The 17,881-nt window shown below is 41.3% G+C and overlaps 1 protein-coding gene across 1 annotated transcript; it reads left to right on the top strand.

The window, feature by feature from the left end:
- Nucleotides 1-494: 494 nt before the first annotated feature.
- Nucleotides 495-3,022, top strand: LOC125595784. Its single transcript, XM_048771278.1, has 3 exons — nt 495-918; nt 998-1,785; nt 2,072-3,022. Exons 1-3 carry the CDS (start codon nt 495-497, stop codon nt 3,020-3,022), a joined length of 2,163 nt encoding a protein of 720 aa, XP_048627235.1.
- Nucleotides 3,023-17,881: the final 14,859 nt, after the last annotated feature.

Raw genomic sequence — 17,881 nt, 5'->3', positions numbered from 1 at the left:
TAATGAAGAAATTTGGAACCGTTAGATATTATGTAGGAACAGATCCCTTCGAAGCGTCAACATGGCTGAGGAATTTGGAGAAAAACTTTTGGGCCATCCACTGCCCTGATAATTTCAAGAAGGATGTGGCAATATACTACTTGACCAAAGATGCTTATGATTGGTGGGATAACGTGGAAGAATACTATATGGGAAGAGAGATCGACTGGAAAGATTTTAAAACGGAATTTGAGCGGAAATACTTCCCACCTCAAGCAAAAGACCGGCTGGAGATTCAATTCTTGGAGTAAACTCAAGGCAACCGGAAAGTCAGGGAGTATGAGGCAGAATTTACAAAACTAAGGAAATATTCTCCTTATGGAGCAAGGAATGAAGGTGCACTAATTCGAAGGTTTATAAGAGGATTGCGAGCGGATTTGGCTAGCCGACTGCAAGTAGTGAAGTTTCATAGCCTTTATGAATTGACAGAGATAGCAGTAAATCTTGAAGAAGGTATGGAAAAGGAGCAAGCCATGATGAAGCATACAGAGCCATCTCGCAGAACTGAAGGGCTAGGAGTACGAAGAATGAATAATAAAGGACAATTTAATCGAGGGAGAGGCCGAGGAAGAAGGAATGACAGACGGTTTACGAATGGCCCAGATGTGTGTTACACTTGTGGTGGTACAGGACATTTTTCTAGCAGTTGTCCTTATAGTCACAGAAGAAAAGCCTCTGATTATATTACTTGCTTCTCGTGTGGTGAGAAAGGGCATTATGCCAGCAGTTGTCCCCATAAGAGACAAGTTACGCTTCCAGCACCACCCATTAGACTAGCGATTGAACCAGCCCCGAAGCACCAGGCTGTTGGAAAGCAAGTGAATGCTTTAGAGTTAGGAAAACCCGAACCACAACAGCCCCATCAGGGACCGATCACAGGTAAGTAGGGTTTTAACTCATTGCTTGTTTGTGTGAATTTGATGCATGAAATATAAAATGTGAAATAAATATTGTTTAGGAACATTGTGTGTTGGTGGAGTTTATGTGCATGTTCCCTTCGACTCGGGTGCCACACATAGCTTTGTGATACCCGAGGTAGTGTCGAGTTTTAAGGGAACCTTTACTAGAGTAAAGGTAGGTGTTTCAGTTAGAACCCCTGGGAACCATAACCTTCGTGCCGATAGTTGTGTACTTGGGATTCCAATCTATGTGGGATCAACGGTATATCCGGCAGACCTGCTAGTTGTTCCTTTAGGACAACACGAAGTGATTTTGGGCATGGACTGGCTGTCGAGATACTACGCACAGTTGGATTGTGGTCGAGGAAGAATTACACTTGAAGAAAGCGGACAACCATCAACGACATACTATGGAATATGTCCAAGTGCTGGAGTGTCACTTGTATCTGCCTTAAGAGTTGAGAAAGATTTGATCGAGGGCGAGGTATATCTTGTAACTCTAACTACCCTTCGAGGAGAATTGAATGAAGGGACAAAGTTGGAAGAGATAGCAGTAGTAAAAGAATACCAGGATGTATTCCAGCCATTGGAAGGATTGCCCCCACCACGAAGTGATCCTTTCACCATTACATTAGAGCCGAGAGCAGCCCCAATAGCTAAGGCACCCAATCGAATGGCTCCAGCTGAGCTTGCTGAATTAAAGAAGCAGTTGGAAGATTTGATAGAAAAAGGATTTACCAGACCGAGATCTTCACCATGGAGAGAACCAGTCTTATTTGTAAAGAAGAAAGACGGTACCATGCGGTTATGCATCGATTATAGAGGGATTAACAATGTTACAGTAAAGGCAAGTATCCCTTGCCAAGGATTGATGAATTGTTGGATCAGCTTCATGGGGCAAGCTGGTTCTCAAAGATAGATTTGGCATCGGGATATCATAAAATCCCAATATCAGAGTCCGATATCATGAAGACGGCTTTTAGGACCCGGTATGGCCACTATGAATTTGTGGTAATGCCTTTTGGTCTTACTAATGCGCCGGCTGCTTTCATGCGCTTGATGAATGATAATTTCGTGATTACTTGGATAAATTTGTAATCATCTTTATTGATGATATACTTATTTATTCCAAGAGTAAAGAGGAACATGCAGAGCACCTCCAAAAGGTGTTAGAGCGATTAAGAAGCCATAAGTTGTTCGCCAAGTTTAGTAAATGTAGTTTCTGGAAAAGGGAGATTGGATTCCTTGGTCATCGAGTGTCAGAGAAGGGAGTTGCAGTAGATCCTGAAAAGGTTAAAGTAGTTAAGGACTGGCCACGCCCTACCAGCGCTACCGAGGTTCAAAGCTTTCTAGGATTGGCTGGGTATAATCGAAAGTTTTTGAGGAACTTTTCCATCATGGCCAAACCCTTGACGAGGCTGACTGGGAAAGATATATCATTTGAATGGGATAAGAAAGAGGAAAAGGCTTTTACACAACTAAAGGAAGCTTTGACGACAGCACCTATTCTTGTATTACCTACTCCAGGAAGACCTTACACAGTATACACTGATGCTTCTCGAGTAGGACTGGGTTGTGTACTGATGCAGGATGAAAAGGTCATCGCCTATGGTTCAAGACAGTTAAGGAAGCACGAGGAGAATTACCCCACCCACGATCTAGAGATGGCTGCAGTGGTATTTGCTTTAAAAATATGGAGATCCTATCTTTATGGCGAGACAATTCAAATCTTTACTGATCACAAGAGTCTCAAGTATCTCTTTACTCAGTCAGATTTGAATTTGAGACAAAGGAGGTGGATGGAGTTTATCACGGAATATGACTTACAAATCCAATATCACCCAGGAAAGGCGAATGTGGTAGCAGATGCACTGAGTCGGAGGAGAAGTGATACAGCTATTGAGAAGGACATAGAAGCCTTAAACGCAGAATTCAAGATGATTAGTCTTTCAGCCATAGAAGGCGAGGGCAGCGAGCCATTGGGATTGCGAGCAATGAATCAAGCAAACCTCCTGCAAAGAATTCGAGAAGAGCAGAAGGAAGATGTGAAGCTAAAGAAGATTATAAAAGAACTTGAAGAATAAGACGGAAGAAATGATAGTGGTGATCATTTGACTGATGACAGAACCCTCCTACTGAACGGAAGGATAACCGTACATGTAGGAAAGGAGTTACGAGAAGAGATCTTGAGAATCGCACACCACTCAATATTAAGTATTCATCCTGGAAGCACCAAGATGTACCAGGATATACGTCGATACTATCACTGGCCAGGAATCAAACGATCAGTTGCTAAGTGGGTAGGTCAGTGCCAGACCTGCCAACAAATTAAGGCTGACCGTCAAGTGCCGGGAGGATTATTGCAAAGCCTACCAATCCCAGAATGGAAGTGGGAGTCAGTGGCTATGGATTTTGTAACGGGGCTACCTCGAGCACCATGAAGAGGGAATGATACTATATGGGTGGTGGTAGACCGACTAACTAAGACTGCTCATTTTCTACCCATTATAATTGTTGACAAGGTAGAAGTACTAGCAGAAGTTTACTTAAAGGAGATAGTACGATTACACGGAGTTCCTGCCAACATAGTATCTGATCATGATCCAAGATTTACGGCTCAATTCTGGAGAGATTTCCAACAAGTATTGGGGACTGATTTTCATATGAGTACGGCGTTTCACCCTGAAACTGACGGGCAGACGGAGCGAACAATCAGAACCTTGGAAGATTTGCTAAGGATGTGTGGCTTAGACTGGTCAGGTACATGGGAACAATACCTACCTTTGGTAGATTCCTCTTATAACAACAGTTACCATGCAAGTATTGGAATGTCCCCATATGGAGTATTATATGGACGACCTTGCCGCACACCACTGTGTTGGGCTGAAGTTGGAGAAAGACATATGTTAGGACCAGATGTAGTAGATGAAACAACAGAAAAGATAAAGATTGTCCGGGAGAATATGAAGAAAGCTCAAGACAGGCAGAAGAAATATGCCGATCAGAATAGACGTGAAGTAATATTTCAAGCTGGTGATTGGGTATATTTGAAGGTGGCCGCACAGAAAGGGAGAGATAGATTCGGAAAAGTGGGAAAGTTAGCCACTCGATATATAGGACCATACCGAGTGATGCAACGGGTTGGAGAAGTAGCCTATCAATTAGAGTTACCATCAGATATGGCACTTCACCCAGTTTTCCATGTCTCAATGTTAAGAAGGCATATACGAGATCCTACAGAAGTAGAGCCGCAACGAGTTGAAAACCTTCATTCCAACCTCACTTACCCTGAAGGACCACTTTGAATCTGAGAAAGACGAATAATAAAACTGAAGATTCGAGAGATTCCTCAAGTGCAAGTATTTTGGGAAAAACAGTGTCGAGTAATTGTGCCATGGGAAGATGAAGAGAGGTTTAGAGCAACTCAATGAAGATCAGATGGGTGGAGCATCAAACCACTAAGAATTCGGGAAGAATTCTATTAAGAGGGGGAGAATGTAATAACCCTCTTTAAAGAGTAAAACGCAAACAAGGAAAAATCTTGTAACAGCCGAGAAAATTACTCAAGTAAGTGGAAGTCGGATTGATCTTTTCCCGTGGATGTTTGTGGATCCCAAGGTACATAAGAAAAAATTAGAAAGTTTTAGAACAGTTTTCCATCTGAAGAAATAAATTCTTTAAGAAGTTTAGTGGATTGAAAATGCTCGCGGTTCGGCCTAGAACGTCCTAGTTGGACGAGAAAATTAATCAAAAATTTATTATAAGGCCTTAAGATAGGAATGACCTTAGAGTTATTCTAGAAATTTTTGGTCTAAGAAATCTAGGTTTTTGTCAAGGAGAAACATTTCCGCCAGCGCGGATATACTTATAACACGTTCGGGATTTAAATACGGCCCATTCGGGCCCATCTACGATGTGTTAAGCATATCCGAAAGCTTCTGGAGGATGCAGCTGCTTGTCTACCTTCTTAAGCAGCTAGACATGTGTTACTCCTTTACTGGAGAATCCACCAAGCAGCTCTTGCTTATGTCCTATTGGTTGAATTGGTGGCTGGCCACAAAACTTGTTTTAATTGGACAGATTTGTGGCTGCACACCAATCTCTCTTCAATTGGTTGCATGGGGCACCCAGGACAGCTCCTGCTTGTAACCCACGACCTATACCTTCTCCTGAGCTCATTCTCCAGCCTATAAATAGCAGACCACCCCCTTAGTCATTTCTCATGCTTAGAACCCTAACCATAGCAGCTCGAAAAAGTCGAAACCCTAAGGTAAAATGTTTTTGTCTTTAGCTTTCCTTTTTTAGATTTTGTTTTTCTTTTTTTTTTTTTTCATAGTTAGAACTTGGATAGCCTTACTTACCCTACCCTTCCTGTATTTAGATTTCTAAACCTCTAGAGTTTTCCGATAAAAGTTTAAAGCGAAGCCGACCACGAGATAGAAGCATTTCCAGTCCAAAACTTTCATCTAAGTGTTGAGGTGAGTCTCGGTTATGGGTTATGATTGTTGTGTGTGCGACTAGCGCCTGCAAAACAAGAGTATTGGTTGATGCATTGCTAGGTTTCGCGTTTAGATATATAATGATATGATAATGATTGATGTTTGTGAAAGATATTGAGTTATTTCGTCGGGCTTCGGCTCGAGGGGTATAACATTATTGTGATACATTGATGTTGTGTTGCATATACTTATGTCATCGCATTATATTGTTTGGGCCTCGGCTCAGATAATATAACATGTTTGATCATATCTTAACAGGGAAACCCGTAAATCCACAGACCTTATCCGTGAGAGTCCGACACTCGGGTGGAGTGTCGTGAGAGTCATTGGTGTCCACTCTAGGCCCGTGCCTTGTCCGGGGCCTTACCAAAATTAGTTCCGGGCAGGATGCGAAGACACGTGTGATAGGGCTAGCTACCCTCGACCGTGTAGCTGCATGACGATGCGGCAAGTGTGTTATCCAGGCCATCGGCTTTTTAGACATTGTGTTTAGAGTCAATGGGCGCAAGAAGGGATGTGTTATGGACTTCGTATCAAGATAGGAACCAATGGCGAGAGGCAGTCCTCGATGATCGATAATGATCTAACCACTCGTGAAAAGTGGATGCTTGTTTACATTATTGCTTTATTTTTGCATTGCATATTTCTTAATATAATTGATCCTTGTTGCTTAATGTTTGATGCATATTGGGGGGATAAATAATTGTTAGGAAACCCGACTCACTGAGCAAAATAGTTGCTCATTAGACTCTTTGTTTTGCAGGTAACCCGTAGTAGTAGGTTCCATTTGGGATCGGAGGAGCACAAAGCTGTTGGTGTAGATTTGCTACCTTTTGCAAACATGTACGTTTTGTAATATGTAAGATATGGTTATGAACATCGGCCGATCATGTATAAATTTTGATGTGGTTGAACTTAAAGTATATATGAATAAAAAAAAGGGTTTGTGAAATGCTTGGATTCCATATGATACTAGTCCTAGTTCGGGACAAACTAACTAACGGTTTCAAACTCGGGTTGCAAAGCCTTAACTTGGAATCGCTAGGAAACCCGTTCTTGGACATATGATCTTAGGATTTCAGATCTGATCTGGGAACCTCGGATCAAATGTTCGGGCACGTGGTAGTAGTATCTTCAATCTGGTTAGAGTTCTTTAGTTCGTCGTTCATGTTCTTGATTTATTGGTGCATGGCAAACTAATTAACTTTTATTTATTTCGGATCTGGGGTGTTACAGACAGGTCTGGGTAATCTTTGAAATTTCATCGTGATGGGGATAGATCATTGCAATTGTTGGTCTTCAACGAGGAATTCCTAGTAAGCGCGAGTCATCAGCTCGCGTTGACTACGTCCCTACCCTTTGTACACACCGCCCGTCGCTCCTACCGATTGAATGATCCGGTGAAGTGTTCGGATCACGGCGACGTGGGTTGTTCGCCGTCTGCGACGTCGCGAGAAGTCCACTAAACCTTATCATTTAGAGGAAGGAGAAGTCGTAACAAGGTTTCCGTAGGTGAACCTGCTTGAGAACAAGTACTAAGTTTTGAAATAAACCTCTATGAACATTCATAAATATTTAATAATATAATATATCAGTACTTGAGAACAAGTACTAAGGTTTGAAATAAACCTCTATGAACATTCATAAATATTTATTACGTGTGTGTAAACACCTCACCAATTCAATATTTGATCAAGAGACAAAGCCTATCAATCATCTACATTTTCAATCATGCACCACTAATTTATAACTCTTTAATCATCTATCTAGACTCACCTTTAAATCCATGAGATTGGCTAAGGAAGACTATACTCGAGCTCAAGCTAATCACACTCGACTTCTGGAATATTCTCGATTTACAACCACCACAAGGATCCGGCTGATCCGAACACTATCCTTGACCATCTGTACCAATAACAGAACGGTTGGAAAAAAGGTTAATCAGTCCGGTTCAACCTCACAGTTCAAGATGCAGGACAGCTACAAAGGCAAGTTCAAGGCAGCTTCATTTCGGTTCAAACATAAATCATTTCAGTTAAGTTGTCTAGATGCTAGGGGACCAAGAACTGAAATAATATAAATCCACACAAGGGATTAAGAAATTAATCCAGAGAGGAAGAACAACAACTCAGCCAGCTGGTTGTAATCTAAACTGATATGGATCAAAAGGCAAAACAGTTTACCGGTTCAAATCAAACACTGTCTGAACTTAACTGATACTCCACCTTAAGATAAAGCCACGCCAAACCTGATCAGTATCACATCAAGAAAAGGTCGGAATCAATCAGAACAAAGCTGAATCACAGTCAATGCAACAGAAATGCTCACATAAAACTGATCCACACAACAACTTACATCTTTACCGATTAAAATCAAAGGCTGAAGAACATGGGTGATTCTCAACTTCAGGACACCAAATCTCCAACTCTTTACCACACAAATACTCACTGACTAAAGTCACAAGATGGTGAGAAAGGGTCGTCCAAGCTCACTTCTCTTCCCTGATTTTTTTTCTGAATTTTTCAACCAATTTTTCTAACAGATTATTCTCTCTTCTTTCTCTCTTTCTCTCTGAACTTTTCTCTGGTTTTCTATCTGTTTCAGGACGTCCAGAGGATAGAAGAGGGTATTTTATATCATAAGGAGTTGCTTCAGATGAGGGTTTGCTCACACAAAAGACAAAGATGAGGTTAGACAGCTGGTGACATGCTTCAGCACACCAAGCAGCACAAGCAGCTGAACATTTCCCTTCCATGAAGAAAGATACAAGCAGCTGAAGCAAACAGCTTGTGACCAGCATGTGACTTCTAATGAGCAAGCAGGTAAGCAAGTAGGTGCATGTCATGTGACCTAATTACAGAGGAAGCAAGTAGGCTAGAAGGTGCAAGGCATGTGACTATTCAGAAATAATTTTAAGAGTTTTGTCGATATTTTTTTGGACGGTTTTGACTAAATATTTTTCATCCTTCGAATCTCGTCCTTCTCGGAATAAACTCGCCCAGAATGAATAAAAATCGACAAGAATAATTAACACTCGCCCAGAACCATCAAGAGATAGTCTTTCGACCAAAAGACAGCCCCGTAGAGAGATTAATTCACCGTATCGATTTTTATTTAAATTCTGATCGACCAATCTTCAAACTGATCTTAAAGAATTTTCTCCACCAAAATTCTATCTGCTCGTGATGGTTATTACACGGACAGCCACGGACGTCCTGTGTGTGCTGACGGACACACACGGACGTCATGTGTGTGCTGACGGACACCCACGGACGTCCTGTGTGTACTGAACAGACAGCCTACGTGGGCCAAAATCACCCGAACAGTCCACGGGAAGGGACAGCGTGCTGAGTCCAAGGACCAACGTGCTGATATGTGTACTGATGGACAGCCACAGACGTCCTGTGTGTGCTGACGGACACACACGGACACACACGGACAGCCACGGACGTCCTGTGTGTGCTGACGGACACCCACGGACGTCCTGTGTGTGCTGATGGACACCCACGGACGTCCTGTGTGTACTGAACAGACAGCCCACGTGGGCCAAAATCACCCGAACAGTCCACTAGAAGGGCCAGCGTGCTGATATGTGTACTGATGGACAGCCACATACGTCCTGTGTGTGCTGACGGACGCACACGAATAGCCACAGACAGCCACGGACGTCCTGTGTGTGCTGACGGACAGCCACGGACGTCCTGTGTGTGCTGGCAGACATTCACGGACGTCCTGTGTGTACTGAACAGACAGCCCACGTGGGCCAAAATCACCCAAACAGTCCACGGGAAGGGCCAGCGTTCTGAGTCCAAGGACCAGCGTGCTGATATGTGTACTGATGGACAGCCATAGACGTTCTGTGTGTGCTGACGGACACACACGGACACACACGGACAGGCACGGACGTCCTGTGTGTTCTGACGGACACACACGGACGTCCTGTGTGTTCTGACGGACACACACAGACGACCTGTGTGTACTGAACAGACAGCCCACGTGGGCCAAAAATCACCCACGGACAGCCAAAATCACCCGAGAAGCCAAAAATTCAAAAGGTAATATTTTTGAATAAAGTTTTCGAAAGGAAACATCAAAAATATGTCAACAAAGAGTTTAGGATGTCAAGTGTTGATCAAAAGTTGCTGTAGACATCCGTTTAGACCACGAAACCCCGAACTTTGTAGCATACAAAAGACATGGTTAGAAGCAAAAGAAAATCATGAAAATGTACCAGAAAATAGCTTTAACCATTCTTATGAAGCATGCAAAAAATCAGATTCAAATTCGAAGTATTTTCTTTTTTACATTAAAAATACTCCCGGAACACAACCAATGTCTACTGGTGACAAATTGAAAAAAAAAGTGTTTTGTCTATATAAGGGGTACGCACTCTTCTGAGCCTACCCTCAGTACCCGAAGGGGTATGTAGTGGTGGACTGCTCGGTCCAACACTATCGATGGCTGGGTTGAGGTCGATGGCCGGATTGTCTCCGGTGAATTTTCTGGTAACTTTTTCGGCAAATTTTCCAGCGGACCGTTTTGCCCCTAACTTCAAATTTTCTTGCTTGTGTGGTCTTGGTCTGGTTTCATCCGTCTTCCAGTTGCTCTTTTGATTACATCTCAAGAGTGGTTGGAAAGATTGATGTTAGCGGGACAAATGAACTTTCGGCGTATGAGTGGTGATTGGATAGCTAGTGTTTGTAGGCTCTGTGCTCGCGCACCCAACTACAGACCAACTATCCTCCTCAGTTTCTTCACTAGCATAGTCTTATGCTTGTTGAACTGTTCCGGGGCCTGTGGTGCGTACCTAACTGGAAGGAATTGTTAAGCTATGCTTAAAATGTTGTTTGCGGCATCTCCTTCAGTGGGGAAGTCGTGAACACATTAGCCGGCACTTGTGATCCTTGCGTCTTTGCATAATTTATGCATTGTTCGCAAAGGTGAATAAGCTGTTTGCTGAGATCTCGGTTGCGGAAATATTATGGCGGTGACTCGAAGAAATTCTGTCCCGCTAAGCATGTTTGTCTCTGGACAAAAGATGACGGTTAAGTCTGCGTCTGTTCCCACTTTCCATGTGTTTGCGGGAATATGACGTGGTCTTGCCCTGATTTATGAATGCTACCTGGTTGATCCTGCCAGTAGTCATATGCTTGTCTCAAATATTAAGCCATGCATGTGTAAGTATGAACGAATTCAGACTGTGAAACTGCGAATGGCTCATTAAATCAGTTATAGTTTGTTTGATGGTAACTACTACTCGGATAATCGTAGTAATTCTAGAGCTAATACGTGCAACAAAACCCGACTTCTGGAAGAGATGCATTTATTAGATAAAAGGTCGACGCGGGCTCTGCCCGTTGCTCTGATGATTCATGATAACTCGACGGATCGCATGGCCTTATTGCTGGCGACGCATCATTCAAATTTCTGCCCTATCAACTTTCGATGGTAGGATAGTGGCCTACCATGGTGGTAACGGGTGACGGAGAATTAAGGTTCGATTACGGAGAGGGAGCCTGAGAAACGGCTACCACATCCAAGGAAGGCAGCAGGTGCGCAAATTACCCAATCCTGACACGGGGAGTTAGTGACAATAAATAACAATACCGGACACTTTGAGTCTGGTAATTGGAATGAGTACAATCTAAATCCCTTAACGAGGATCCATTAGAGGGCAAGTCTGGTGCCAGCAGCCGCGGTAATTCCAGCTCCAATAGCGTATAGTTAAGTTGTTGCAGTTTAAAAGCTCGTAGTTGAACCTTGGGATGGGTCGCCCGGTCTGCCTTCGGTGAGCACCGGTCGGCTTGTCTCTTCTGTCGGCGATATGCTCCTGGCCTTAACTTGCCGGGTCGTGCCTCCGGCGCTGTTACTTTGAAGAAATTAGAGTGCTCAAAGCAAGCCTACGCTCTGTATACATTAGCATGGGATAACATCATAGGATTTCGATCAATTTCTGTTGGCCTTCGGGATTGGAGTAATGATTAACAGGGACAGTCGGTGTAATAACCCTCACGAGCAGATAGAATATTGGTCGAGAAGATTCTTTAAGATCAGTTTGAAGATTGATCGATCAGAATTTAAATAAAAATTGACACGGTGAATTAATCTCTCGACGGGCTGTCTTTTGGTCGAAAAACCATCTCTTGATGGTTCTGGTCGAGTGTTAATTATTATTGTCTATTTTAATTCATGCTGGGCGAGTTTATTCAGAGCAGGATGAGATTCGAATAATGAAAAATATATAGTCGAAACAGTCCGAAAAATATCGACAAAACTCTTAAAATTATTTCTGAACAGCCACATGCCTTGCACCTTCTAGCCTACTTACTTCCTCAGTAATTAGATCACATGACATGCACCTACTTGCTTACCTGCTTGCTAATTAGAAGTCACATGCTTGTCACAAGCTGTTTGCTTCAGCTGCTCGCAGCTTTCTTCTTGTAAAGGAAAGGTGAGCTGCTTGTGCTGAAGCTGGTTGCCACATGTTTCTCCAAACTACTACTTTGTGTAAATAGAAAACCCTAAGCTGAAGCAACCCCATATGGTATAAAACATCTTCTTCTCTCCTCTGGACGTCCTGTTACTGCAAGAAAAACCAGAGAAAAATTCAGAGAGAAAGAGAGAAAGAAGAGAGAAAAATCTGTGAGAAAAATTAGTTGAAAAATTCAGAAAAAAAATCAGAGAAGAGAATTGAGCATGGACGAACCTTTCTAACCATCCTGTGACTTTAATAAGTGTGTTCTGGTGTGGTTAAGAGCTGAAGATTTGGTGTCCAAGAGTTTAGAATCACCCAAGTTCTTTAGCCTTGGATTTTATCAGTAAGAACATATGGGTTTGATGAGATCAGTTTTGCTTGAGCTTCAGTTCTTGTTAGGTAACCAAAAAGATTTGGTCTGTTTATGATCTTGAACCTATAATGGGTATCTTGTCCTGATCAGGTTAGACGTTTGTTCAGATTGAAGTTTATATTGACCAAGTTCATCTTAAACCTTGAGGAAATCGGTAAGCCATAGCTACTAGTTCAGAGAAGTTTTGTTTGGAACAAGTGGACTGATTTGTTAAGCTTCCTGTCCAGATTAGTTCTTAAACCTGTATGTGGATTGATCTTGGTTCAGTTATGTCTCTGAGATATTTTTTTTTAAAGGCTTAGCTGAACTGAATTATCCTTCAACCAAACTGAACTGCTTTGAACTAAGCTGAGTAGAGTTTCTGTTGGAATCAACCTGACTGATCTCTTAATCAGGAGTGAAATGGAGTGTTGTTAGTTGAGCTCGAGTCTAGTCTTCCCTAGCCAATCTCATGGAATCAAAGGTGAGTCTAGATAGATGATTGATGAGTAGTGAATGAATATTTCTTGATTGAACGTACTGATTGTAGATGATTGATAAGTTTTGTCTCCTGATCAATATTGAATTAGTAAGGTGTTTACTTAGTGTAAACACTTATTAAATATTTATGAATGATCATAGAGGTTTATTCCAAACCTTAGTACTTGTTCTCAAGTACTAATACATATGTATAGTATTAAATATAATTAAGTATGGAAGTATTAATCATGTGAAGTCTTATTATAAACATGTCTTCCAAAATATTCCCGTATGAATGACGATTACCGTGAATTGGTCCTGCGATATGGAACAAGGTCACGAAGACATGATGATGGGGTCGCACCCTGGAGGCCGTGTAACTGCATGCAGCGTTAGATGTTCCATTTTTGAATATCTGATGGCGATGATGGTGACGCTAACTCGCTAGACTCGTTTAGCCTTTGTGGTTTCTTGGGTCTGGTATATATATATATAAATATGAATATATGAATGATATGAGAGACGGGAATAGGAAGTGAGGTATATGATTAGATTCACAATGATGGAAGGATAGACCTTATATCTGTATTTTTATTAGTTATGGAATATATTTCCACTGCATACAAATGGAGTTGATTGCTTGAGATATTATTAATATATGTTGGGGTGCGGGACTAGGCTCACTGAGTAAACTAGTTACTCATGACATTTGTGATGCAGGTAATTAATTGGCGGGTGACCTTACTCTAGGACGGGAAAGAAAATCATTAGCCAGCGGTAGTTTTATTATCCTTGCAAAGTCATTTTGATATATCTTATGTATAAGATTTGTAGACCGAAAACCTCTACGTTAAATTATAACAGATTTTGTAAGATGCTTTTAAATGATATATATAAAGATTTTTTTTAAAGTATAGGTTCCATATGATATTAGTCCTTGTCCGGACGAACTAACTATCAGATATTTCTTTTTCTGGTTGAAAAGCCTAGAGTGATATTCGATTGGAGTGTTGGTGTTCTTTGGTTGTTGGTCTAAGGTGATCGGAGGTATTCTGAGAACTTCGGATCGACCATCAAGGAACATCGACCGTGTCATTTCCGGTCAACTACGATCGGGGGTGTCACAAAGGTGGTATCAGAGCATGGTTATACGATGCTAGAATGGGACTTGTTTCAAATGTTTTCAAGTCAAAATGAGTCGCAAGGATAACTAGGATATGCTGGCTTGTTCCTTTATTTTAGGATAGATAGTCATGGGTAGTTACCTAACCGTGATCTTTCATAGCAGAAGCACCGAGACAAGATTGAATGGGGGGACCGTTCTTACCGATGTTAATATCATTATGCTCGAGTTTGTTACCCTCATGGTCGGGTTCACTACCGTCCTGTTAGGAGTCAGTAACCTCATGTCTTCTTGCCGTTCTTTTGAGTTCTAGTGGGGGATTCCAATTCTTTAGAGAGATATATCGGACAGAGTTGATACATCAAAAATATCTCCGGACTCGTGTATTATCAATGTCAAGCTTATGCTGAGACGTACAAGCACTAGAGCCGTACAAGCCAAATTGTTATGTATTTGTTTCAAGCTTATCATTGGACAAAGAGATGGTTTGATTGTATTACAAGATGATGAAAGCACCAGAAGCATTCTGTTTGCAAATGAGACATCATGAAGGTTATGATGCAAAGAAGAAGAAGTTGAGACCACAAGATACTGAAGAAGGATTAAACCGTTCGAAGTTGGCTTGAGGCAGATTTTGGGATCCAACACTTAGAGCATAATATTGATGTACCCGGTGTTTAGAGAATAACAAGAAGGATTTGGCAGCAAGCTATTTGGAGAAGAACGCTATGAGTTGTTGGTCGAGAGTCAAGAATTACTTCAGAGAGTTGTGATCCCGTTGGACAGATTTCAAGAGTTCAAGAAGTAGTTTTTTCTACACATGGTATGGGACCGATTGAAGATTCAGTTTACGGAGTTGGTACACTAAGATGTTTCTGCCAGGAGGTTCAGGCCGAGTTAATCATATACAAAAATTTCAGCATCGAGATATGTGGTCGGGTGAATCTGATTCATTAATTATACTCTGGAGAATAAGCCAAAGATCAGACAGAAAATCTTTGGGAACTTAGCCAAGAATTTTGCAGTAGTTAAAAGACCATGGAAGTTTAGAGCTCCAAGGAGATGCTAGAGTATGACATGAATATTAAAGAAGTTACTGATGAAGAAGTTCACCAAATCCTACAGATCGTTTCATTTCCAACCAGAGAAGATCGAAGTTCAGTTTCAAGCAGTGGATTAAGTCGCTGGGATGATTTTGGTTGTACATTTCATCAGATCAAGATTGAGGACCTTGAGCCGTTATGGGTTGTGACTAGCAAAGACAGAATGGTCGTGATTGTCAAAGTTTGGGAAATCCTGGAACGTTTGCATCATTCGCGCTTTGGTGGTTCTTGTGAAGAGTTAGGATTTTAGGTTACCCGTCCTCATGAATTTATCCGATCTACGTTACCTATACCTAAGATAACATTTGTTGAACTTGTCCGCTTTTCCTTACCATTAGTCTTGATCCAAGTGTTAGGCTATTTGGGTAGAGCCTACACTTTATGGTTGTCTGGACCGTCAAAACCTCTGAAAGGTCCAATCACAGGTTTGCTTCTTATCCCATTGTGTGTTGTGTGCATTTTTAAAATTTTATGAATGGTTGAAATAAAAAAAAATTATGTGAATTTTGATCAAGGTGTCGTAAGAGACCTTGCCTATGGATGGAATTCTCCGCCCATATTGTGTTTGATTCGGGAACAACACATGGTTGTAGTTCCTGAGCGATGTCATAGTATTAGAGAGGATTCACTTTTGTGAATTTAAGTCTACCGTTCTTATTTGGAAGTACGGCTGCCAGTTAAAGTTATGGTATGCCTTTCCCATTCCATAGTACTTCCGTTAGAGCGGTATGTTTCTATCTAGAATGAGATTGGCTATCTAGTTACCGAGCTCAATTAGGATATTAAGGAAAGAAGTCTTTTGAAGAGGACCAGTTATTGTTGGCCTACAATGGTATTCTACCAAGTGTTCGAGTATCACTCAAATCAGTCTGGCGTGTTCAAGAACTTTTGGGAAAATGTGAAGAAGTGTACTCTAGTAACTTGATCGTTTAAAAAGTAAAAGATGAAAAGGAGCAGAGTAAAAGACAGTCTGATAATCAGGGAAGATGAAGATGTGTTTAAGGCATTGAAAGGATGGTCCACATCTAAAAAAAAGTAACATGTTCAGTATTCTTGTTGAACCTGGATTCACTGCAATAGCCTAGGGATTTCACCAGGTGGTTCTTGTCGAGTTCTAGTAGTAGTTAGAAGATTATGAAGAGTTTTTCAGATAGATCAGAAGTGTAAAGAATACTGTAAGTGAAATCATCTTTGGAATGGGTGAGTGTGTTTATTTGAGAGTAGCACCCCTGGTCCGAATCATGTTGGCGTGATTGATCGTGCATGTTCTTGTTTGATTGTTGCACGGTTAATCAAGTTAACATTGACCAGACTGGAGATGTTACATTCACGTATGGCACATCACTCACGTTCTAAATTTCATGTTGTTGTTATGGGGGAGAGCAAGAGAGAAAAGGTTGAGAAGTGATACTCTACAGATACAAGATTGTTAGAAAAAGTATGCAGACCGCAGTTGACAGGAATTGTGCGGAGTAAAGAATTTGGTTATCTTGAAAGTGGCTGCTCAGAAAAGAAAGGATCGGTTGGGGGAAACAAGGGATCGACCATGAGTTGTTTTGATATGGGAAGATTAAGATAAGGTCAGATCTAATATCCAGAACTCCTTTCAGAGACTGTCCAGTAAAGAGTGTACAACCACGTTTTTAGAATTCGGGGACGAATTATTTTGAGGGGGGAAGAATGTAAAAACCCTCACGAGCAGATAGAATATTGGCCGAGAAAATTGTTTAAGATCAGGTTGAAGATTGATCGATCATAATTTAAATAAAAATCGACACGGTGAATTAATCTCTCGACGGGCTGTCTTTTGGTCAAAAAACCATCTCTTGATGGTTCTGGTCGAGTGTTAATTATTATTGTCGATTTTTATTCATGCTGGGCGAGTTTATTCAGAGTAGGATGAGATTCGAATGATGAAAAATATTTAGTCGAAACAGTCCGAAAAATATCGACAAAACTCTTAAAATTATTTCTGAACAGTCACATGCCTTGCACCTTCTAGCCTACTTGCTTCCTCAGTAATTAGGTCACATGACATGCACATACTTGCTTACCTGCTTGCTCATTAGAAGTCACATGCTTGTCACAAGCTGTTTGCTTCAGCTGCTTGCAGCTTTCTTCTTGTAAAGCAAAGGTGAGCTGCTTGTGCTGATGCTGGTTGCCACATGTTTCTCCAAACTACCACTTTGTGTAAAGAGAAAAACCTGAGCTGAAGCAACCCCATATGGTATAAAACATCTTCTTCTCTCCTCTGGACGTCCTGTTACTGCAAGAAAAACCAGAGAAAAATTCAGAGAGAAAGAGAGAAAGAAGAGAGAAAAATCTGTGAGAAAAATTAGTTGAAAAATTCAGAAAAAAAAATCAGAGAAGAGAATTGAGCATGGACGAACCTCTCTCACCATCCTGTGACTTTAATCAGTGTGTTCTGGTGTGGTTAAGAGATGAAGATTTGGTGTCCAAGAGTTTAGAATCACCCAAGTTCTTTAGCCTTGGATTTTATCGGTAAGAACATATGGGTTTGATGAGATCAGTTTTGCTTGAGCTTCAGTTCTTGTTAGGTAACCACAACGATTTGGTCTGTTTCTGATCTTGAACCTATCATGAGTATCTTGTCCTGATCAGGTTAGACGTGTGTTCAGATTGAAGTTTATATCAACCAAGTTCATCTTAAACCTTGAGGAAATCGGTAAGCCATAGCTACTAGTTCAGAGAAGTTTTGTTTGGAACAAGTGGACTGATTTGTTAAGCTTCCTGTCCAGATTAGTTCTTAAACCTGTATGTGGATTGATTTTGGCTCAGTTATGTCTCTTAGATATTTTTTTTTAAAGGCTTAGGTGAGCTGAATTATCCTTCAACCAAACTGAACTGCTTTGAACTAAGCTGAGTAGAGTTTCTGTTGGAATCAACCTGA

This window comes from Brassica napus, unplaced genomic scaffold (assembly GCF_020379485.1).
Source record: "Brassica napus cultivar Da-Ae unplaced genomic scaffold, Da-Ae ScsIHWf_108;HRSCAF=187, whole genome shotgun sequence".
NCBI classification, from domain to species: domain Eukaryota; kingdom Viridiplantae; phylum Streptophyta; class Magnoliopsida; order Brassicales; family Brassicaceae; genus Brassica; species Brassica napus.
This window is presented reverse-complemented; position numbering and strand designations above follow the sequence as displayed.

Bases quoted from the DNA above. Each gene is read 5' to 3' on its own strand.
- LOC125595784 (XM_048771278.1), top strand. From the start codon at position 495: ATGGAAAAGGAGCAAGCCATGATGAAGCATACAGAGCCATCTCGCAGA. The intron at 919-997 runs GTAAGTAGGGTT...AATATTGTTTAG, and splicing joins CCATCAGGGACCGATCACAG to GAACATTGTGTGTTGGTGGA. The intron at 1,786-2,071 runs GCAAGTATCCCT...ATTTATTCCAAG, and splicing joins TTAACAATGTTACAGTAAAG to AGTAAAGAGGAACATGCAGA.